Source organism: Passer montanus, unplaced genomic scaffold, assembly GCF_014805655.1.
Source record: "Passer montanus isolate IOZ18808 unplaced genomic scaffold, ASM1480565v1 scaffold3, whole genome shotgun sequence".
NCBI lineage: Eukaryota > Metazoa > Chordata > Aves > Passeriformes > Passeridae > Passer > Passer montanus.
Genome location: NW_024367707.1, coordinates 10654774 through 10677905, shown reverse-complemented (window position 1 = coordinate 10677905; position 23132 = coordinate 10654774). Strand labels below are relative to the sequence as shown.

The 23132-nt window shown below is 41.3% G+C and overlaps 1 protein-coding gene across 2 annotated transcripts in view; it reads left to right on the top strand.

Moving 5' to 3' along the window:
* TBL1X (transducin beta like 1 X-linked) overlaps positions 1-11394 on the top strand; it is a 191208-nt gene extending 179814 nt beyond the window's left edge. The window contains exons 11-16 of one of the 2 annotated variants that reach the window (XM_039714193.1): positions 210-331; positions 1752-1826; positions 3724-3851; positions 4980-5145; positions 5925-6026; positions 7027-11394. In XM_039714193.1, coding sequence (XP_039570127.1) covers positions 210-331; positions 1752-1826; positions 3724-3851; positions 4980-5145; positions 5925-6026; positions 7027-7053 — 620 coding nt within the window. In that variant the 3' untranslated portion in view covers positions 7054-11394. The remainder of the gene's footprint in view (positions 1-209; positions 332-1751; positions 1827-3723; positions 3852-4979; positions 5146-5924; positions 6027-7026) is intronic. The other variant, XM_039714192.1, reaches the window with a different exon arrangement.
* The last annotated feature ends 11738 nt before the right edge of the window (positions 11395-23132 follow it).

Below are 23132 nucleotides of genomic sequence, written 5' to 3'. Positions count from 1 at the left end.
TGCAAAGTATCCAGATTATCCACTGGAATAGAAAAAATACTTTGTGCCCTTCAGACAGTCCCTGTCAACCCTGTAACTGGCAGCAGGTGACAGACCAAGAACTAGCCTGTAGTCTGTTTCATGCAGATAGATGATGGGAGGAAAATTATTTGGGATAGCTGTTTCTTTGTCGTGATCCCTGATATTCCTTCTGTTTTTTATGTTCACAGCTCCTGCTCTGGATGTAGACTGGCAGAACAACACTACTTTTGCCTCCTGCAGTACTGACATGTGCATCCATGTATGCAGACTTGGCTGTGATCGTCCCGTTAAAACCTTTCAAGGACACACAGTAAGTTTAAGAAGTCCAAAATGTTAGTGGTGAAGTCACAGCAACATGTTATCTCATAGCAGATGGTGGGTTTGCAGAGTATGTTCTAGCAGCAAAGGGGTTACACCCCGTTGTTTCCCTGAAGGTATATTCCTTGGGAGTGAGGGATTCACTGCCTGTGAGAAGGGATAAAATGTTCTGTATCAGCACAGGAGGCAACACCTCTGGCTTAAGCAGTGAGAGTGTTTCTAGGTAGCATGAGCTGCAGAGTAAAGGCACATTCATAAACAAGATTCTGTTTTCCACTGGCTTAATTTCCTTTACTAAATGAGAGCTATGAATAAGGAGAGAACAGTTTGCTTCCCATCATTGTTCAGTTTTAGAATCAATTTAATCTAATAAGTTATATTAAAGATGTATTTCCCTACTCTTTTCTTGATGGAATTTAATGACTGTCAAAGGTTACTTTTTCTAGGTTTCATTTGTGAGAAAAACTGTGATCATTTACTGACCCATAATTCAGATGTTAGCTTCCAGAATTGTGTATTTGGAGACCTTTATCTTAGTCTGTGGTTAAACTGATATTTTGTGACAGGTTGTACATTCCTAAAATAGACTGGTACTTTTTATAATTATATGAACTGCACTGTTTTGTATGCGATCCAAACTTTCACTTCAAATATATCCATACTTGTTTTTAATTATTACTGAAACTTGTAAAATGTATAAAGAAAAATTTAAATACATTCCAGGATTGTTTTCACTGAGACCCTGGGCCAATTTATATTTTTAAGAAAACAGTCTTTCCCTTTTTATAAAACACTTTTTTTCTCTTTACCTATAGCTGTGGAGGAGCAGGGTAAACTTACTCATTACCAAGGGGATACACGAGGCTTAGTTAATTACAAAGTACTAGAAAGACTGATAGAGGAAGCATCCTAGACTGTTTCACATTCCAGCATGGAATTCATTTACACATAAACCTCTCTTTAGAGAGACCAGCATTGTTTTAGAGCTACAATATGAAGAATTATCAAGTCCACAAAACAAAACACCCCACCAGTATCATTATTTTCTGTTGAAAATTTGTAGCACCAAGTCTACAGAACATTAATGACAGAAATGCCCCAGTTTTAAAAAGAAGGTAATGCTGTATCATCAATCTGTCTGGGTTTATTTAAATCCTAGGAAATGACAAAAGGATAGGAGCAACTTTGAGCCAGAACACACATCAGAAGATTGTTTGTGTGTATTGTTCACGAGCACAGGATGGTTCCATTCCAAAATGCCACTTAAATAGCATGTTGGGGAGGCAGCAGCACCAGCCCTGTAATTTGTGGGTGAACTTGTTCCATGCATAAACCTTGAGTGCCCTCTGCTGAGTGCCCAGTACAATGCAGTAACTGGAATATTTGCTTAATAATATCATTCTTGATTTCAGAACGAGGTGAATGCAATCAAATGGGACCCATCTGGCATGCTGCTAGCATCTTGTTCCGATGACATGACATTAAAGGTAAAACAATTTCCATTCCTGTTTCTCAAGAAGTGAGGACAAAAAACTATGTCTCTTTTTCAGTCTCCTTCAGAATGATGGTAGTGTATCACTTCAAATTCTACATGAACAGAGTTCCATTTTGTCCCATATTTCTTGAAGCAAATGAAAAATTGAAGAAGAAGAGAAGCGAACACTGGGGAAATTAAGGCATCCTGTCCAAATAAGTGTTACATGACTGATCTGCCATTGTCACAAAAAAGTCATAGTTTAAGTATAGATAATATAGAGCTTGAGCAGCCCAAAAACCCTTTCTCATTTTTCTTTTCCAGCCACATCAAATGAAGGCTGTCTGTGTAGGAGTAGCTGTATGATGTTATAACAAAGCCCACCTGCTGGACTGTTGATTTACGCTAGTTCCTTGAAGAAAGCAAATATCCCAGGAAGGATTTGGTTTTGTGGCTAGAATTGTACCAGTAATAGTCAGTTTCCTCGCAGTATGGTTGTGTTAAGACTCAGATCTCTTTGCACTGCTGATTGACACAGCTGAAGCTTGGGATGTTTCTAGCATGAAACTGAGACAGCAGCAGAATTTGCAGATGGGAGCTAAGAGAATGTCAGCATTATGAATATTTCCTGTTCATAGGTAGACTGACTTCTGCTCTGTGTTTGCCACATGCCCACTGAGGTTTTCATCATTCTGGATTCCAAATGTGTTATTGCAGGCTAGTGACAGAGCTGGAAATTTACAAAAAACAAGGGCAAAAGGGAGCAGCTTTCCTGTCACGCTGCCACAAAGCAGTATTGCATAACTGTTCTTGTTCTGCTTAAACACCCTGACCCAGTGGTGGCACATCTTTTTGGTGCCCAGTTGAATGCTGTGTTTTAAAAACCACCATGGTTCAGTGGTGTTGTTACCAGTTCAAGTTCCTGGCCGTTTAATTTGGCACAAGAGCTAGTGGTTTGCTAAGCCTGGCCTCACCTGTTTATAAAAACCTTCAGTGACAGAGATGGCAAATGCTCCAAATTAAGGCAATTATTCTTCCTTTGTAGATCAGTCCTCTCCAACTTCTTTCTTCTCTTATTTTTGGAATTCACAAGCTTTTCCTATAATTTCGTGGAACGTGCTGCCTGTCAGCCATAGAACATGGCTGAGCTTTGTGTAGCATTTCCAAAAGCAGTCTCAGGTACTGGTGGGAATTCAGCATAAGAGCACATCATTCTCTTGGTCAGACTTACAACAGCTGAGTTAAATCATTACTACATTTTCAGTATCTCTCTGAAATTGACTGACTAAATTTGAGTTATTTTCCCTGCTGGGAATTCCTTCGTCTTACTTTCTCAGTTAGCTGAGAAAAAAAAGGTTCTAAATTACCTGTCATCTCTATTGAGTATATTCTTCATCTTACACTGAAGTATTTGACCATGTAACACTACAGAAACAGCTGACTGTCTTCCATCTTCTGTACTGTTAAAAATAGGAGGGAGACAAATGGAGTTCAGGAGGAAAAGGAAAATTATACTAGCATAAGAGAAAATTGCTGTGTTCTAAGCAGTTGCTGCAATTTTCTTCTCATTCTTTAAAAAGCCTGCTATTGCAATGTATAAATAAAATTCGGGTTAAACTACTTCAAATAGATAAATTTCTGTGTGAAAATAGTTACAAACTTTTGGAAGTACAGCAATTCTTGAGTTCTTAACTATTAAATAAGTACTATTAACTGTGTAACTCTTCTCCCTACTGGAGTTATTTTAATGTATGTGCCAAATTGCTGCATTAATAAATTATATTTATGTCTATTCAGGTGAGTCAAGATCACAAATAAACAAATGGTAAAATAACACAGAACTGAAATAATTCAGTTGAGAAGAGATTAATAATGTTGCCATTTTCCTCCTTCATTATTTCTCTGATTAGATATGGAGTATGAAGCAAGATACCTGTGTACATGATCTTCAGGCTCACAGCAAAGAGATTTACACTATCAAATGGAGCCCTACAGGACCAGGCACCAGCAATCCAAACTCCAACATCATGTTAGCAAGGTAAAAAGTAAACCTCTTTTTCTTGCCTGCCAAGAAGAAGAATCATCTTTCTGACATGTAACCATACTGTGACTTTGCCATCAATCTTCCTGCAGACAATTCCACTAAAAAGTATCTGTGTATGTAAGTCAGGAGGATGGATACAAAGGGAAGGGGTTTGTATTTGAAAGATGAGGAACAAAGGAAGAAAATTGAGTCATGTGGTGTTTTAACTCTCCAGCTGCCTTGATGAAATGGTTGTAAATTTGGCATTGCACTTTCACATCCAGCACTGTGTTGTTAGGAGTTACAATCTTGAGGCAGGTGCTCTCAAGATTCAGGCAGCTGGAATCGTTTCTAACTGGAGTCATGCAACGCACCTGGGCAGTTAGAGAAAATGTTTGTAGCCTTCTTAGCTAATAGAGAAAAGCTTGGATAGTCTTTGAAGTTTCACTTGAAAATCTGTGCAAAATTCTTCTTTGAGCTTAGGAGATACATTTACTGGAGAGTGCCAGTTGATGGTAGTATGGTGGGTTTGTCAGATCAGCTCTTGGCATGTGCAGTGTGGGGAGAAGCTGTATCAAAACTCCTTAGTCTGGGAGTGGACATGGAAGAACCTCACTTTCCTGGACTTATTCTTTTAATGTTATTTTTAATGCAGATTTTTTCCTTTGCCTTTCTCCAAGCCCACAGTTTGGGATTTAAATGGAATGTAGCAAAAATATCACCAAAGCAAAGTGAAGAGAGTTCTAGAGAATTATAAAATGCTAATTCATTAAACAGGGTGAATCCATTAGGAGTAAGATCTCTCTCAACCCATTTATCTTATTAATGACAAGATATAGTTGACCTTCCTGAATAACAGGAGGTAGAATCTCAAAAGTGGGGAGCTTGGCCTTCTTAGGGCTACATAGAGCACACCTACATAGGCCCTAAGGGTCCTCATACAAGAATTCAGTTCTATAGCTGTAGTTCTTAAGATAAAAAACATGCAGGTGGTACATTTTAGCTTTTCTGTTTGAAACATTATGTCTTGCTTAGCCAAGGGAAAAAAAACCTTTGGTATTCTCTTATAACATCTACGGTATCACAGTGCAAGTTGACTAACGCCCAGATTATGACACTGTTGTGTTTGAATGCTTCTTGCAGTGCTTCGTTTGATTCCACAGTTCGGCTGTGGGACGTGGACCGAGGAGTCTGCATCCATACATTAACAAAGCATCAAGAGCCTGTCTACAGTGTAGCTTTTAGTCCTGACGGAAAATATCTAGCCAGTGGGTCCTTTGACAAATGTGTCCATATATGGAATACTCAGGTACTGTTTTGCCTCACATGAAGCACATCTGGTTTAGATGACACATTAATAGCAAAGGCTTAAATGGAAAACGTGTGTACCTAGGTCATGCATGACCTGCGTGCCAGGGTGAACCTGCTTGTATTGGCTGGCACAAATCCATGGCAGTTGAGTCACTCAGGTGCAGTGAGGTGACTGCCCAGAACAGTTCTGCTCAGTCTGCTTTGTATGCTAAAACAAGTAGCATGCATGAAAATAGGTATGTTGCTTTGGGTCATCAGCTTTGTGAAGCAAAAGTGTAGATTAGAATTAAGGAATACTTTTTATTTAGTTACAAACTGAGTTCAGCTGTGAATCTGATGATCCTTGCTTAGATGTTGTGAAAAGGAGTTATAGATACAAAGATGTACAGGCAAGGGACTGGTGATATTCCAGAGAAAAGTGGAATGTCATAGTTCCACAGATGTAATTCTGGATACTGGTAGCTCACAACCTGAATTAGCAGCAAACTTTAGAGAAGAACGCATCAGCCTAACTCCCCAGGTCTTTACTGTTACAGAGTTGACAAAAACAGATGTCTTGAGTCCTACTGTTTCTGGAGGAGCCTGTTGCTCTTCATTGCAAGGACCAGTTTCCTGTTTCTTAACAAGATTCCATCACAATATGGAGGTGGCCATAGATACGGAGGTGGTCATAGCTGGGTGATCTGAATAGCTCCCCCTTTTCACGTAGAGCCACATGACAGAGGAAAAGAAGGGGAACTTCTGTATCCAATGTCTGCATGCTGTTTTGCTTTGTAGAGTGGAACTCTAGTACATAGCTACAGAGGCACCGGGGGCATCTTTGAAGTCTGCTGGAACGCTAGAGGAGACAAAGTGGGAGCAAGCGCGTCAGACGGATCGGTAAGGATCATCAAACAGTGCAAAGGTTGGGTGGAGATTTCTTTTCTGGGAGCATCAACAAAAACCAGGATGTTATATTTGCTTCCTAGGGACACAACCGAACACAGAGGCAGCTCAAGACACAAATAAGTAGCTCTGTGTAGTGTATTAAAAACGCTTGTGCTTTGAAAGGTTGAATACTAGGAGGTGGTATTCCTGTCAGAAATTAAGAATTGTGGAATAGGTGAATACTCCTGAAGATGAGAATGACTTCTAAGTACATATTTGACAAGAACAACAGTTGTGTTGTTTCTGTCGTTATCTGTCAGCATAATGAAGAGCAGATCACAGCAGTCAACTATGTAACAAACACCCTGGGGCTTTCAGTTTGATTTGATACTCAAAGATTTTGTCATGTGGTAGAGGAGAAATATTGCCATGGATACTGATTATCTTTACTATTTTTTGCTGTTAATGTTACTTCTAAAAAAATTCAATTGTAGCATGATCAGCTTGTGCAGGACACACCTGGCTGGCTGGCATAACTACTTTGGAAAGTATTTTTAAACTGGTTTTAACAAAGAGAACACCTATGACATAATTCAGTTGTTTGAGCTTAGTTGTTCCATCTCAGACAGTGCCATGCCTGGCCCCAACAGCTGTTCCCAATGGGCACATGTCCACATATCATGCTTGCAAAGCCTGCATCTGTTTTGGATATATTTCAGAAGTGGAAGTGGACATGATATTTGGGAACTGAATAGATCCCAAAATCTTATGAGATGTGCCACCAAAATGTTTGTTTGTAAAACCATGAAAGCCCAGCTTAAGTGTTAAATGTGTGGGTTTCACTTGGGCTTTCTGCCATGTCAGTTTGTCCCTGCAATGTCAGTTTGTGTGCTGATTTGAAGCTGGGGAGTGTAACATCCAGCTGGCTGGTCCACCTGTGTACAGGGTGCATGAGTGGAATTTCCACATCACCTTCACAAATGGTTCTTAACGCGGGCTCTTCTCTCCGCAGGTTTGTGTCCTAGATCTGCGGAAGTAAAAGTGAAATGTTTTAGAGGAAATTTCAAATGGACCAGCAGTGAATGTGTGGGGAGAAGCACTCTTCAAAACTATTCTTAACAGCTCCAGAACTGTACAAACTTGAACAAAGTTAGAGTGTACCATGAAACCGACTCTCCCTGGCCACAGGTGACTTGTATTTTGTCCGTAACCTTCATCAAGGAGTAAAAACGCAGTCACTTCAGAGGGGGAGGGAATGGTTTCCACCTGGATCATTCAGCCTTGGAAGCATGAAGCCACCAGCTAGGCATTGCACTGTTTGGTTTGCATCTGAGAACTTGCTCTGATGGCTGGGGAAAAAAAAAGCTGTGCCAAAAAAATTAATAAAAAGGAAAAAAAAAAAAAAAAGAAAAAAAAAAGAAAAATGCTGTGATAAACCAAAAGGGAAAAAAATCCTCCTCAATGCGGTGTTGTATTTTTTCCTTCCAATTTGGACACTACAGTTGCTCTCCCAAAGGACGTTCAAAGACCAGTTTGTACTGATGAAATGCTCAACTTTGTAATCACAACACTTTCTATTTTCTAGACTACTTTTTTTGTTCAGTGGTTTTTCTATCAGCTGGAATATTACAGCCTGGAGGATCCCAGGCTTAGGATGATACTTTTGTTTTCCTTATTTCTCCCTTCCACTCCCAACTTCTCCTTCCTTTTTTTTCTCCTCTTTCTTTTTGCTCCCCCTTTTTTTTTTTTCCCTGTATGCCCATAGTAGATGCAGCCAGGTGGACATGACAATGAAAATTTTTGACAGACTGCTTCTCCTCTCTTCTATAACTTCCTTTTCCTTTCTTTCTCTTCATTTAAAAGAAAAAAAAATCCTCCATGCTTCAGATCTTAGCGTCTAAGGGCACTTTCAGCAAATTGTGTAATAAGTGCTTTATATAAGAATGCAGTGCTGGGGAAGATTTTTACAGGAGAAAGATGACTTTTAACAGAAAGAACCCAGTGTATTTTTGGAAAAAAAATATTTTTTATGTTAAACAGTTTTAAAAGCCTAAAATGGCCACAAAATGTAGACCAGTTGTGTAATTCAAGCAAAAAAGAATGACACAGAGTCCAGGGAACATGAAAGGCGCAGTATCCTTTTTCTCTCCTCTCTCAGAAAGTGCTGTAAGAAAAAATGGTGTTTGATACAAGAAATACCAGTCCTTTACTAAAGTCCTTTTCCAGCAGCCAGCCATTTACATAGTCTCATTCCATTTTTTATGGCTGTTTGATGATGTAAACTTATTCAAAGAGATTCAGAAGCCTGAGACTATAAATATAACATTCATTTTCTCTAGTCTGTATTTTTGTTTGTTTTCAGTAACCAGGAGGAAATGCTTGTGTATCTTCTTTCCTCTAGAGATAGTTCAGATCTTGACAGAATATGGATTTGGCTGCCTGTGGCCTTGCTGAGCAGTGCTGTCTTCCATATTCATTGTTCCAGTCAGTCAGTGGGGTTTTACCACTGACTAAATGAGACCAGGTGAGCTGAAATATATTGACTGCATCTGTCACTGTTGAAGAATGGACTCTGGCCAAGCTCCTGTCCATCCATGGACCACACACACCAAGAAGAAGGCTCTGCCATTGCAGTGGTGGTGCTGCTGTCACCACAGGTGTGCTGCATCCTGCAGGGAAAGCTCTGGGTCTGCACTTGGAGGTTCACTGTCTGCCCTTGAGCTTTGGCCTCGAGGGTGTCCTCAGCATGGTGCTCAGAAGCAGTGAATTCATTAGGTTATGACATCATGTGTAAGTTCCATCTCAACATGTAAACCACTGAAAAGTTGTGGGAGTGAAATGATCAGAACAGCAATGGAGAGTTCCAAAGCACCACCTATCCACTTTGGACAAGGTTTCCTCACTGCAGCCGTGACACCTGCACAGATGGCAGCTGAAGACTCCACTACTCTAATTGAGGAAATGACAAATGCAAAGAAGGACACATAGACAGAGTTTACTGGAAGTGCTGTAAACTGTAAGGCAGCCTTGGGGTGGTGTCAGGCATGACTTTGACAGATCCTCAGAACTGGCTGAGTCATGCAGGTATCTTCTCCACAGCCTAGGCTAGGATCTGTAGGAGAGAGTAAACAGGCCACAAACCTCTTAACAAATGTAGAGCTTCGTGGCCCGAAGTCTCTGTAACACAGCATCTTCCCCTTGGTTTGACCAGAGCTGCTGGAGGTGAGATTTGATCTGAGCAGATCCAGAGCCCTCGGGCTGAACTGGTGGTGTGAGACCTGCTGAGCTCCGGGGCATCATTGTGGAATCTGAGCACCATCTTTTCCCTGGAGTTTTCTTCTCTGTATGCTTGCATCTGTAGGGGATCTTAGTCCTTCTAGTGGAACTAGACACTGCAGCTTCAGCTGCATTTCTTAAAGATACACCTTTGAAAAGGAGAAAAGAACAGAAGGAAGCAACTGCTTAAAAGAATGGAAAGAAGTAACTGCTAAAAGTATTAGTCCTGAGTTGAAAACAGTTATGTGGAATTATGGTTACTAGTGATAGTTAGGGTTGTTTGTAATTTATCTCAAATAATTGGATGCCAGGCAGTATCAAGGATTATTTTTGGTGTTAAATGCTTTTATTGCTTTTATGTGCTGGTTTTAGTTTTTTTGCACCAAGAGCATGGCTGTAGATCACCATGTGGCAGTTTTGCACTCTTTTCTAATAACCACATGTACCTGCTAATTGAAAGTCACTACTTTTTTTTTTTAAGAGGACTTGCTCAAAGAGCCTTGAACTTGAATACAAAGGCGTAATGTGGTTTTATGAAGCATTGTTGGACAATGATTTGCTTGCAGTCATTGCATGTAAACGGTTAAATTCCTACACTGCTTTTTGGTGGCATTTCTGAGGATGACAAGCAGAAGTTGCCGGTCTGTGGGAGGGCAACGCTGATGGGGCTCTGGCCTTGCCTCTGTCCCTTGAGTGACACCTGAATAGGCCAGACCTCAGGATTTGAAGAGATTAATTTGCTCAGTGCTCCATGACTGGCTGGCTCCACAGCCCGTGTTTCATAGTTGTTCCCAGGATAGCTACTGTAGATAACAGGGCAGTGTCCGTGACACCTGTTCCTTTTTATCCTTTCTTTTAAATTAGTCAGAACACCGCTTTGCTTGCCTACATGGAGATAAGAAGCCAAGAGAAACAAAATTTGAATATCAATTGGTTTGCAAAGTTCACGTGTGAGAGAGGCTGCTGCTCCAGAAAGTTTTCTATATGGACAATCAGAGTTAAAAGCAGTGTATGTGAGGAGCTAAGAAAATTCGCTTTTCTTACCATCCACAAAATCCTAAAGACTGGACAGATGCTGTAGTAGATCGTTTTCAACTGAAATGAGAGCTGTTATGGAAGGCAGGAGGTGTAGTTGCAAAGGTTGATCTTAACCTAAGGACATGGTTTCTCCAGGACGGGAGCAGTGGGGGAGAGAGCCTTTTCCAGGCTGTGGTTCAAGGTGGGTGTCTCAGCCCAGAGCTGCAGCTCTGTGCTCCTGGGAGCTCTCCCTCCCCTCCAGCATTCCCCAGCTGGCAGAGCCTCTCCCTGAGTCCCCTGCAACAGAACTGCACAAAGCAACAGCCCAGGGGACTTAGTTAGATTTCTTCCTAGAATTCTGTTTAGAGCTCTTTGTAACAGAAGAGAAATGGAAAAACCTAAGTGACCAAACAGGATTGTGAAACCATCCAGAGACTTGCTGGATTTTTATTATTGCTGGCTGTCTGGAACTGGCCTGGGAGTGAAAAAACCCCAGTTTCTGAAAAACCACTATATTCTGTGGGTTAGAAGGATACTGAATCTTTTATGTAGGAAACACTGGGTCCCTTATGGGGCAATAAAGGGCCTGACTTACAGGGTTATACACACATTAACCCCATGCTACATCTTAGAAATTTCCTTTTAATTTGTTTAAAAAAAAAAAAAAAGAAAAAAATAGCTAATTTTAGAGCCAAGTGAAGTGCACTTTGTCAAATGTAAGGGTCTGCTTTGTTTTTGGGTTTCTTTTTCTTTTTCCCTTTTTAATTTTTCCTCCTTTTTTTTTCCTCTTACTGCCTTTTTAAAAGATGTGGTTCTTTGTCAATTGCAGAAATGTTCTTTCAGCCACTCACTGAAATTCTGAATTCTGGCTTCTGCAGTTTTTATTGTCTGTGTCAGACTTGCAGCCAGACTTGGTTCTCATTTAAGCATTTCCCAGGTTCTGTTGAAACAACATCAACTCTTATTTTGTTTCTCCCCCACCCACACTTTCTTCAAATTCACCTTGTGTATTGTAGCTCATTTGTTTTAAGGAGAGAATCAACAGATCATATTCAGTGTCTTGAATAAATTGCTATATTTTGATATTAGAGAATTCTGTGCGTGTTGTTCCTTATTCTTTTCTGGCTGTTTTGCATCCTGTGTGTAAGAGCTGGGGTTGAGTGACAACATTGCAATGTGGGGTCACATTGTGGGGTCACAGCTTAAGTTGTGATGTGCTGTCACTGGCCTGTGGATGTGTAAAGACCTTGACTATGGGTTCATAGGTTTTTGTAATACTCAGGGCATGGACACTTTAGCCTCTAATTTTCTTTACTTTATTACAGATTGCCACAAATGTCACAACTCACCATCAGCAAGTAGACCTATAACAAATAAAGCAAATATATCTATATGTGTATACATATATAGTTATTACAGGGTAGTATCTGCAGCGTTGGTATAGCAACAATCAGTGATACAGCAGCAATAAATTTATAGCAACAATCAAATATAGCAGCACCCAATAGTAATAGCAATTAAGTGTGTGTACATATATCAATTACAGGTTGTTACTACTGGAACTTGGCAGTAATACAACAGCAGATGCACTTAGGATAAGTTAATTACACGTGTAGATTAGACACCAAGCTGTAGATCTCAGAAGGGGCCCAGCCATCCCAGAGGGGAGAGGATAAAAGAGGCCAGCCCCAGACCTGAGTGAGTGAGGGAGCAGTAGAACAGGCAGGATCTCCCTCCAGGTACAATCCATGTCACAGAGTTTGGAGTCAGCAAGGCTTCCCCAACAATGGCCCAAGGTCTTGCAGACCTGTGTAGGAAAGGAACAAGGATGTGCAGTGCAGGAAGAGAAAGAGAAGCTGATTTGGATAGAAAATCATTTCTCTATCACAGACACATAAGAGGGTACAGGACACCACCACTTTGCGCAGCCAATCCATGCAATTAATTTCTGGTTTTCACCTGGGACACCTGACAGATTATGATTTCTGTTCTGGTTTAGAACTTGTCCTGCTCTTACAGCTGAAATACCCAGTGGAAATTACCAATACATTCTTTCTCAGGATGTTATCCCCTTTTTCCAGACTATTTTTCAGCTTTTCAGATTATGTTCCTATTACGGTTCCTTGGACTTGCACTTTCTGAAGGTATCTCAGGATGTCTCTGGTACCCAGCTGCATTTCTCAGTGCTGCACTTCTCAAAAATGCTTCTGGTCCCCAGGCTCACATCTCCTAGGCTGGCCAGCAATTTCTCTCCCAGAATTTTGGCAGACTTCTCCTGTTGAGTACTTTTTCCCTCTGAATCAAGTCACCTTTATGGCTGTTCACATCACATGTTTACAGTTTGATTTTATTTCCTCCCCTGCTGTATTTATTGGAAATTTATACAGCTGGTAAGGCACCAATTTGAGTAAGATTGGGTTGAAGTACTTTTAAAAGTTTCCCTCAAACTTTAAAATAAGTTTCCTGAAAAGGACATTTCTCCATATAAAATAAATTGGACTCTAGTTCTGCTCAAGGTAAATTGTTAATTTTTCTTTACCCAGGCTAAAATTCAACCTTGCTTAAGCAGTTGGAAGTTTTTGAAGAACTTCACATGAGTGGAATATTCTGAAGTTGTCACAGTCATCCCCTATGTCAGGAGCTCCCATGGGCTCCTTTCTCTGCTTAGGGCTTAAGGCACTGACCTGAAAGGATGCAAGGGGAGGGGGATTTCTTAGCATTAACATGCTGAATGTTGTGTAGATTTTGGTTGGGTTTTATTCCACAAAATGGTTTCCATGGTACTTGGGGGGATTCAACATGAAATGGGGTTCTTGCTTTGTGACCATGTAAGAGGCTGAACCATTGACCTGAGCTAAGGCTAATTGTCCAAAGCCTTCAAAAGGAATTAGTGCTCAGAACAAAAACAGTCCTGTGTGTCACATCATCTAGTTCTGAGGTGTTTAAGGACCCAGAGCATTAAGTTAGGATTAATACATAACATTTGGAAAGACAGAGGGGCTAGAAAAGCCAGTGTGCTGATGATGAGCACCTCAACACATCATGTATTCAAAAAAAGAGAATGCAATGTACTTTCATGACACTTGTGTCAGTTCATGTTCTGACATTTGCTCAGCACTTACATCTTCATAACAGCTTCTCAAAATAAAAGCATGAGAGCTAAGGAGACAGCTACAGTGGGGCTGGAGCTTCAGGGGTAGTGCTGTATAAAGCTTCTCAGTTTACTTGCTTCTTAAGTAAATGCTTTGTCATTGTCCTATTTTTAGTCATGTTATTTTTCAAGCATGTTTTCAGACAGTGTATGACTGTCAAGCTAAAATTGTGATTTAGTTTTCCTGCATTTATCCTATATATATATATATTTACTTAACCTGAAAATTATGTGACAACTAACACTGGAAGCATTGAGCAGTCCTAAACACTTGCTTCCCACTTCTGTCAGTGTGCAGTACAATTAAGGGTACTTTTAGAGCTATTCTGGGAAGATGAAATATTGCAGCATCTCACTCAAAACTACTTCTTTCCCTGCCATCATTTGTATCATTTCCAGCCAAGGGTGAGATCAGCACTGACCATTAAGAGCACATGCAATTTCATTTTGAAGCTCTGTGGTATAAAAAATAATTTTTAAAGCTTTGAAGTCTTTTAAGTGAAGAAATTACTCACTTGGCAAGGAATTTATCATCATTGCTGACTCCTTTCCCAATAGGAAGGAAGATCTTTTGTTTCCTTAGAGATAGGGTTTTTTTCCACTTCCTTTTGAATATATTCAAAAAACCCAAAGAATACAAAACCTAATAGTTGCAGGAAAGCAGCTATATCCTCTTTTATGGCTGCAAGGTCTAACATCTTTTACCTTCAAAGAAGAAGCCTTGACTTCACCATATAATTCATTAGTCATTATTTCAATACAAGAGCTCAAAAAAAGATTCTGCTCATCACTTTGCTATCCTTCCCATCAAATACTGGGACAAAGTTGACATCCTTGTACTTCACTAGAGTAATTCGTCACAGTAAAATGCACAACAGACATAAATGGATTTGGCTGCAAAGCACTGCCATTTTGCAGTTCCAAAACTGAGAATTACCTCTCTAGGCTTCTGAAAACCCATGGTGTCAAGTGAGCATCACATCCCTACACATTATGTTGCAGTTCCTGGAAAGTTCTGAATCTTTTCTTGAAGGGAAAGACAGAAATGTCAGACCCTTAGGAAGGCATTTGAGACATCCTGCAGTCCTTACAGTCATGGTGTCCTGCCAGCCGGACTGAAGAAGTTGAGTGCCTGCAGAGAATAGTGTCAGTGAGGGCACTGTGGGACAATGAGGGTAAAAAGGAAACAGTGCAGAAATTACAGGGAAAATACAGGAGCTGCTGCTCCCTGGAACGAGCATGGTGACACATGGTGTCACATGTGTGTGTCACATGGTGACACACACAACACAATCTAAGGGGGACTCGACAGAGGATGGAGCAGAGCAGAGACCACAGCCAGGATTTGTCCAAAGGGGGCTCAGTGGTACTTCCTAGCTGAAAAGCAGCTATGCTTTCCAGCTATGCTTTCCAGCTAAATATCCCCATGCATCTGCATAGCACCTGAAAAACAAGGGAGATGAAGGAAGCCCTTGAATTAGTAACCGTGACAAAATCCCTCTCCTTGGACTGACACGTCCCCATCCCAAGTTTATCTCAGTACTCTGGTGACAAACCCACCCCCAAGGTACCACCACCCCACAGTGAGTAAGGTGTGTGGCTTAAGTCATTCTATCTAAATATAAAGAAATAGTATAAAAGTAAGTTGAGAATGGGAAGAAGTCAGGGAAGTCTCCAGAGTAACTTGTGGGGTCTGCCAGAACCTGGCTTCTCCCAACAGGGGATGCCTGTTGGGCAAGATCTGTATTCCATGTGCATGGAGTGATTTTCTCAAGTTATGTTTTGTTAGGATTAGAGCTTGTCACTGTTGCTTTGAATTATATATTGGTTTGAAAATGTTTTTTTCAGTCAGACACTATCTCCCACAATTCTTGATCCCTGACCTGTCATAGCTTCATTAATAAAGAGTGTTGTTCTGTAACCTGTTAATGTGAGTCCTTCAAGGGCGTTGACAGAGTAATCAAATGCTGAGTTTGAGAAAGCCTCCCCTTTTCACATGACAGGCAACCCAGACTGCCAAGACAGAGACCTGATGGGAAAAGCCCTCAGCGTGGTGTTTCCTTCCTTGAAGCCCTGGACAGTGGCTGCTTGTCAGCTTCTTTCCCAGAGGCTGGTTTGGGGAGAATCATGAGAAATTTGTGTGCAATGAAATGACCGTGTCTAATCATTTACCCACTCACCTTCCTCCACAGAGGATGACAAGGCAGAGAGCCTGTGCTTCAGTCAGTTCACACAGACATCCTTTTTTTTTTTTTAATATCCCCATTAAAGATCCAGGTCTCATGACTTGATCAAAGAATACATATCAAAGCAATTTTTAAAAACGTAACCTTTCTAATCCACCAACATTTGGCATCTTGACTTAGGTCTGCTTCAGTACAGAGACATTGATGAAGACTGTAGTAAGAGCTATAAAAATCTATTCATGTACAAGCAACATGAGTTTTTAAGATATAATCATAGATCTATATAGAGTGGTAAAAAATGTGTTGGTACAAAATAATTTTTAAAAAATGCTCTGGACTCTACCAGAGTCTACAAAAGATTAATAAATTGAAGTGTATTTCTCCAGATGCAAATTTGGAAACTGAAGGTGTTGGTATGGGTAGAAAACAGCACTTCTCTTCACTGTACAAGTTCCACCAGCCCCCTGGAGACTGGGGGAGCAGTAGATTAACTGCATACATCACTGGAGAGCCCTTATCAACAAAAATCCCAACATTCCTGTCTGTACAAAATAGCACATTTCTGCCTGGTTTTTGGTTTCTGCAATGACAGAGAAGGAAGCAGGTGGGGACAGAGGGACTAGTCTGTGCACAGCTCTAAGCTGAAAAGTTGTCTCACAGCTTTTATCACCAAACTTTACAAAACTTTTACTTTGAAAACAACCACCAACAGCCTGATCTACTTCTTGAGCCAAGTCTATTCCAGTAGGAACTGAACAGCAGCAGTTCTAGCAGAAAAGGAGGAATTTAATTTTATTACATATCACTACTTGAACTGCTTCTTCCCATTCTGAACCACAAAAGGGTTGGTGCTCATTCCTTCTTTGGTGGAATGATAAGCTGATCAGCTGCCAAAATAAAATTAATTTAAGAAAATGAATACCATCTTGCTTTCTCCTGTACTATTTTGGCCTAATTCATTCATATTTTCTTTCTCCATGCTATACCCTGCATGCTTTGGGCTGCGGAAGATACTATTACCCAGCAAGTGCTGTGTATCTGGATTTTTTTCTGAAATGGAAGGTCCATTTGGGCTTCCCTCTCTCAAACAAATACTATATAGAGGCCTCTTGGAGGCCCATGTAGTAAATAATTTCTTTAGTTGGTTGAAATAAAACAAAACCAACCAAACACCCCAAGTGTCATTGGAAAATAGCCCTGAAAAAAAATTAGAGGAGGCAAAGCACTGGCAATTTTATAAGAAAATGTTGCTGGAATTTTTGGTGGTGTGTTTGAAGGATATTTATGAGCAGTGAACTGAATGTTAAAATTTTATTCTTATGAAAATTTAACTTAGAGTATTTGTTCATCACTTCAGGTAGTATCTTCTGGGATGCTTGTTTTTTAATAAAATACAATAACATTTGTAGAAGAAAAACAAAAAAAAATTCTAAAACAAAACTGATTAATTTATTGTTTGCCCATCAGCAGAAATTATGTTTCTATGAATCTAAAATCTAGGGAGTACTTATATGTGTGTTGTGATGTGTGTGTGCTCTGACATCTGAGGTTTTGTGTAGCTGTACCTGAATATTTATCAGTGTCTTTCACAAGTGTCTGCAGAACCCAGGCAAAAGACCATCCCACAATTTCACAGGTATGATTAGAATTTCATCTGGAATAGAGTGAATCCATTAAGTGACTATCTACAGTATGATATCTTCACAAAATAAATGCAGACAATACATACCATTTTTGTCTCCCAGTAATGTACCAATAAAGCTAATATTTGAGGATGTTGCCATGAAAAAACAAACAAACACACATTTTTTTAAGGTTTTACAGACCCAAAGCTAACAGGCTGGTGCTCAGGCAGCTCTGCTGACAGGAGCTGATGCCAGGGGCAGGCAGCACCAGACATCCTTCACAGCTCCTCTGGGAGCCCTGAGCACGGGGCTGCAGCTCCCTGGGCTTCCCCAGGGTGTAAAAATCCTGCCAAATGGGCCGAGGGGTGTCCTAGCACCAAGGCCAGTGCTGCTTTCATTTCTCCCTTCTTTTGGCCCAGTGCAGAATGAATTCTGTGAGCACAGTGGTGGGGCAGCAGCTCGGGCACGAGCAGCAGCTCCCACTGCCCCGTTCCCTGTGAGATGATGAAGACATCTGGAAGAGAGGAACAATTCTCCTTGTGGAGCCTTGTGGCTGCCTCGGTGCCTTCAGCTCACCCATTTATACCTTTCACAGGTTTCGTTACTCAACACTGGCCTCATTTCCACTGAAGTCATGGAACTCACTAGGGACAGAGCCCGGCAAGCAAGGGTAAAAGGCCTCTATTTCACTTGAAGATGCTTATAAAAAAGTCTCTTGTCTTTGGCAAAAATATATTTTGTTAAGGTAGACTTTTTTTTTTTTTAAATTCAGATATTAAATGAAGGCATCTGGGTATATCAGCTTTCAGACTATAAAATCCCCCCTGGGAACTGAGGAAAAACTGCCTTATCTATCGTCCCCTGTATTGTTCTGGGTGTAATTGCATTCCTAGGGGATGGCTGACTGCCTGCCATGGGGCATTAGCAGAGCTGAGTTGTTACCCAGAGCACTTGGAGTGGCTGGGGGAATGCTTCTGATCCTTGGCAAGCCAAGTCGGGTGCCTTGAGGAAAGGGCTGGTGAGAGGAATGCTGTGCTCCCTGTCACATGCTGCCACATGACCAGAGGCAGGGTGGAAGGACTTTCATTGCCACATAAAATGTGGTGCTCTAGTTGAGTGCTTTTGCCTAAGGAGGGACTTGTTTTGTTGCCTTTTTTTTCTCTTTTCCTCCAGGAAATTCGCTCAAGATCTGCAGCAAACCAGGAGCAGCTGCTGTCATGTGGCTACAGCTGCAATGAATGACTGCCAGTGTTCTCATGCTGTCCTGGGTCTTGGTGCCCTCTGAGGGGGGAGGATGCTGCCAGGACACCCCACCCAACACATCTGGTTCCTCACACTGCACAAACCCAACCCCACTGCGTTGTTTTACACCCATGTCTTTAAAATGTGCCTTTTCCAGTAAGCTCAGTAACACCCACAGTGTGGTCAGCTCTCCACATTCTCAAGACTTTCCAGGAGGCTCACAGATGCTCACATGTGTGGGTACCTCTGTAGGGCCACCTGGAGGGCAAGGATCCAAGGCCTCCATTTACCCTCTGAGTCCCTCTCAGCTATGGAAAAGCTGGTGAAAAACCAGGATAAGACATGGCTTCATCGACAAAGGTTGTCTTTATTAACAGTCTTGTCATTGTCCCACTCTCCAGAGGATGGAGCACATCTCAATCCCTCACAGCTCTTTTCCACCCCTTAAGACCCAATTTCCTACCCACAGAAGTGAGGGCAGAATCTGCCTGAATTTCATCCCAGTGTGACACCAGGGCACAAAGAGACCCACGGTGCCCTTGGTACTGCCATGTGCCACAGGACAGAGCCCAGGGCAATAGTGGCCACCACCTTGCCAGTCTTCTCATCTCCGGGCACTGGCTTTGCAAGGACTCAAATGTCCCCTGTGGAGAAGCCTGAAAGTTTCAAAAGCTTCTTGCTGCCCCAAATGTGATGAAACCCAGAAACCAAGAGATGCTGGAGCAGCAAAAACTCTTCCCAGCATTTTCATCACTGAAAGTTTTCCCTTTAGCTGCATGCTCGAATTTTCTCAGCCTTTTGAAAACTTTACCTACAGAACCCCACGTGACTTAGTGCCCTGAATGATTAAGAGTTTGCTTAGAAAAGTGCAGTAAGAGAACCAACTTTCATACAGCTCACAGCACATCCTATTAACCAGGGAATTTTAACCAGGAAAACAGATTCATGCCTGCATTCCTGGACTGGACTGTGTTCCCTACTTTCCTTTCAGTAAGATTGCATCTTCTTCAGCTGCCAGTTTCGATGTCCACACTTGCATGTCTGTTCCTTAAAAAATTAATAACTAGACATCATCCGACCTGTCTGATGTCAACTACCATGTGGTTTAGTGATCTTCCTCTGGGATTACTGTAAACTTGAGATTCCATAAAAATTTTAAAAATTTTTGGAGATCAGATAACTCATTATTATGGATACACAGAGGGAAACACTGAAGTGTAAGTCAGGTATGGTTATCCAGGGGATGGGGGGGATCACATTTAACATTTCACTTTCTAGCTCCACGTATTTGGTCTATGAGAAGAAGGGCTTAGTGAGAGATGTAGTTAGGATTTTGTTACTCAGACATGTGGTGCACCTCATAAATGCAGAACTGTGGTATGCAAGAAATCTGCCTATTCACATTATTATTTTATGAGTGCTCATATTTCAGCTTTGCAATTAGCCTGAACATCTGGCCAAATAAAATAGTAATTAAATGTATGAGGCTGGCAGGTCAAATACAGAGTGCTTAAAAATAAGTGCTGGTGAATACAGAGAGAACTTACTGTGTGTGGTTGGATTTGATAAGCTGACTGGGAGGCCAGAAAACTGTTTAATAGAGGCAATACCACCCTGTATGCATAGATATCCTCTCTATGTGATTCAACTACACTAATTATATTTTGGTGCATGGATTCAATTATCTTTTTATTCTAATTAACATTTTTTCCTTTTGATAAATTCAGGAAGGCTTTGTTGTGCTCTAATACACTCAATACAAGAAGCTATAGTTGACAACTGCTGTACTCATGAAACAACACTTTAGCTACATGTATTTTATTAGACAGTATCTCATCCAGTTTTACTTCTGTTTACTTCTGCTCTGAGTCACACCTTGCTGTTCCAGAGGAGCAGCTGCCCTCCTGCTCAAGGAGGGAAGAGCTGGGTGACTGGAATTGAGTCCCTCCCACAGTGGAAGATGAGACCACAGGCTGACTGCACCAATGGACCTCAGTACTGACAAGAGCTGGCACTTGTTAACCCAAGCCATGTTTGAAACTCATCTTAGAAAACAAATATGCAGGCCAGAGACAAGCACTTCCTGCACTCACCTCATGGCAACCGAGCAGATACAAATCATCATCAGAATGAAAGCTAGGATGTGTTTCTGTGTGCAGATAAGCACAAGGGTGTCTCAGCAGTGGGTGGCACACTTAAGAAGGCAGTGGAGGTGTTGGTGTCAGAGCTGGGCTGTGCAGGATGTGGTGGGTGCAGTTTGCCCTTGCTGGCCCTTGGAGGACACAGATTCCCTCAACATGAAGCTGGCTGTGGTGGCCTGTGCCTGCTCCCTCACATGCATGCAGCAAGCACATGGATCGGGGACAGTCAGGAGATGGACCTCAAAAATATATTCCTGGTGGGAAGGGAGGGCCATCTGCTGCAATCCTTGAAGAAGGCAATGCTTTGCCTGATTTGTTGAATAGTGAAGCAAGAACAAGGTTTGTGTGAGCTGAAATCAAATGTGTCCATGGTTACACATGAGTAGAATGAATTATCATCCAATTTTAAGGAAGGAATGGCTCCTGTACATCCACTGGAGGCTAGGAACAGCAGGTAAGGAGGCTCTCCTTACACACACTTCTTTAATAAGTCAAAATCCACTGTCAGGGTGCTCTGGAATGTCCCACACTAATTTCTAGATACACCAAAATTAGGTCAGTTTTCTTTCTTAGGCTCTCAGATGAGTCCTAATTTTTCCTGATGACATCCCATAGATAACTGGCACACAGACAAACCATACTCACCCCAACAACAGCCTTGAAAGAGCAAGAAAAAGAGAAGAGCAAAGCCTGGCCCTTGCAGAAGGCTGTCCCAGAACAGGAGTGTTCCAGTGCCAGCAGCCACCTGGCACTGCTCAGGGGCTGCTCACAGCTTTGGGGGGCCAGGACTGGGGCATCCCATCTCTCCCTGTCCCACAAATGCCCTGGAGCAATGAAGGGAGGGAGGGATTAGTCATTCAGTCCTCTCACAGGGCCTCTTGCTACAGCCTGTCACCTCCCAAGTGCTTTCATGCCACATAATCATTCCAGTGAAGGCAAAGAGTGTTTATTTTGGTTTAAGGTTTTGCAGCTTGGTCCACACCACAGCATATGAAAAGGTTTACTAACAAATCCACCTCCACCTTTTTCCTGCTCTTTTGACCCCAGTTGTGATAAGTATTGCACTGAAAAATTGTCTCTGTTTCAAAAGGCTCAATATAATCTGCTCATAAATGTGCTGTCTCTTCATACTTTGGTAGGTAACAAATGACTGTGATTAAAAGAAAGGCTCTGGTGATCTGCCAGTAGTTCTGACAAGGAGAGCAGCAATAAAAAGCCATAAAGCCACAAAGGTTTCCAAAGGGCACAATGTTAAAGACTTGCCACAAAAAAGGACAGCTCTGTAATAATCTGCCTAAATAGTTGTCCAATCATTGCTTAACACCTTTGCATCAAACAATTAGCTCAAGAATCTGATTTATTTTAATTAGCCAATCAATATTTTTCAGTATTTTTTCTGCTGATCCTGAATTTCTAACCTTTCTGAGACCTCCCTGAGTAACCCAAGAAGTTATTAAGCCTCATGTTATTTTTGCATTAACCTTTCAGCTGCCTTTAATTTTTATTACGATTTTTAAATTTTTTTTGTTTACAATAGCTGAAACTGAGCTGAGTTGGAAACAAAAGGTAGAAACGGCCAAGGAAGTTCAGCCAAAATGGATGTGAGCAGGATTTAAAGCCCAGACCTGGTCCCATGCTGAAAAAGAGGAGGGCAATTATTTGGGCTCAAGGGGCTTCCATCATGCCATCAGTCAAACTGCGCAGACAAATCAGATTACTTCTATTTTTGGTATGAAGTCAAAAGCTTAGGGTAGACATGGTCATTATTGTTTCTTAACCTTCAACCAATCTGGTTAATTGTTTGGATGTAGGTACCTCGGGCACTGCACAAAAAGAGGTGTATCTGACAAGATAAGGAAAATGGATTTAATGCCTCTTCATTCAGCACATGAAGGTATAAAACAGAGAACTCCTCAGAGAAGGGATTATTGATTCTGCTTGCTCTGTTTTATGATGAGCACTCAGAGAGTGGAAGTGTTTTATGCTAATTTTGTCTCTTAATGCACCTGCCCCAGCAGCCACTGTCCTGTTAGGTAAGTACACATAAAGACCAGACTGAATCCGTACTAAAAAATAGTTTGAGGGTTTATTTTTTCCTGAACACGGCATGAACTGGAATCTTTGTTCTGAAGTGTTTGTGGAGCCTGTGCCGGGCTCATTTTTTTTTTTTTAAATAAAGCCTTTCAGCTCCCTAGATAAAACCACACCAAAAATTCACATACACAAGCTAAAAGAAGACTATGTCAGTGAGAGTCAACACAAACAGGAAATATTTGTGCTGAAGTCAGAGTCTGCTGTCACTAATGCTTTGCCAGACTGTAAAGACTGTAAATGATGGTGCCTCAGAAATCCTAGGGCTGTAATTCTGGTTGAGGAATTTTATGCTGAGCAAGACAGGCAAGGCAACACATTTAAAAACCCAACATATGAATAGTCCATTTATTAAAACAAAAGACTCTTCTACCATAAGGAGGTTACAA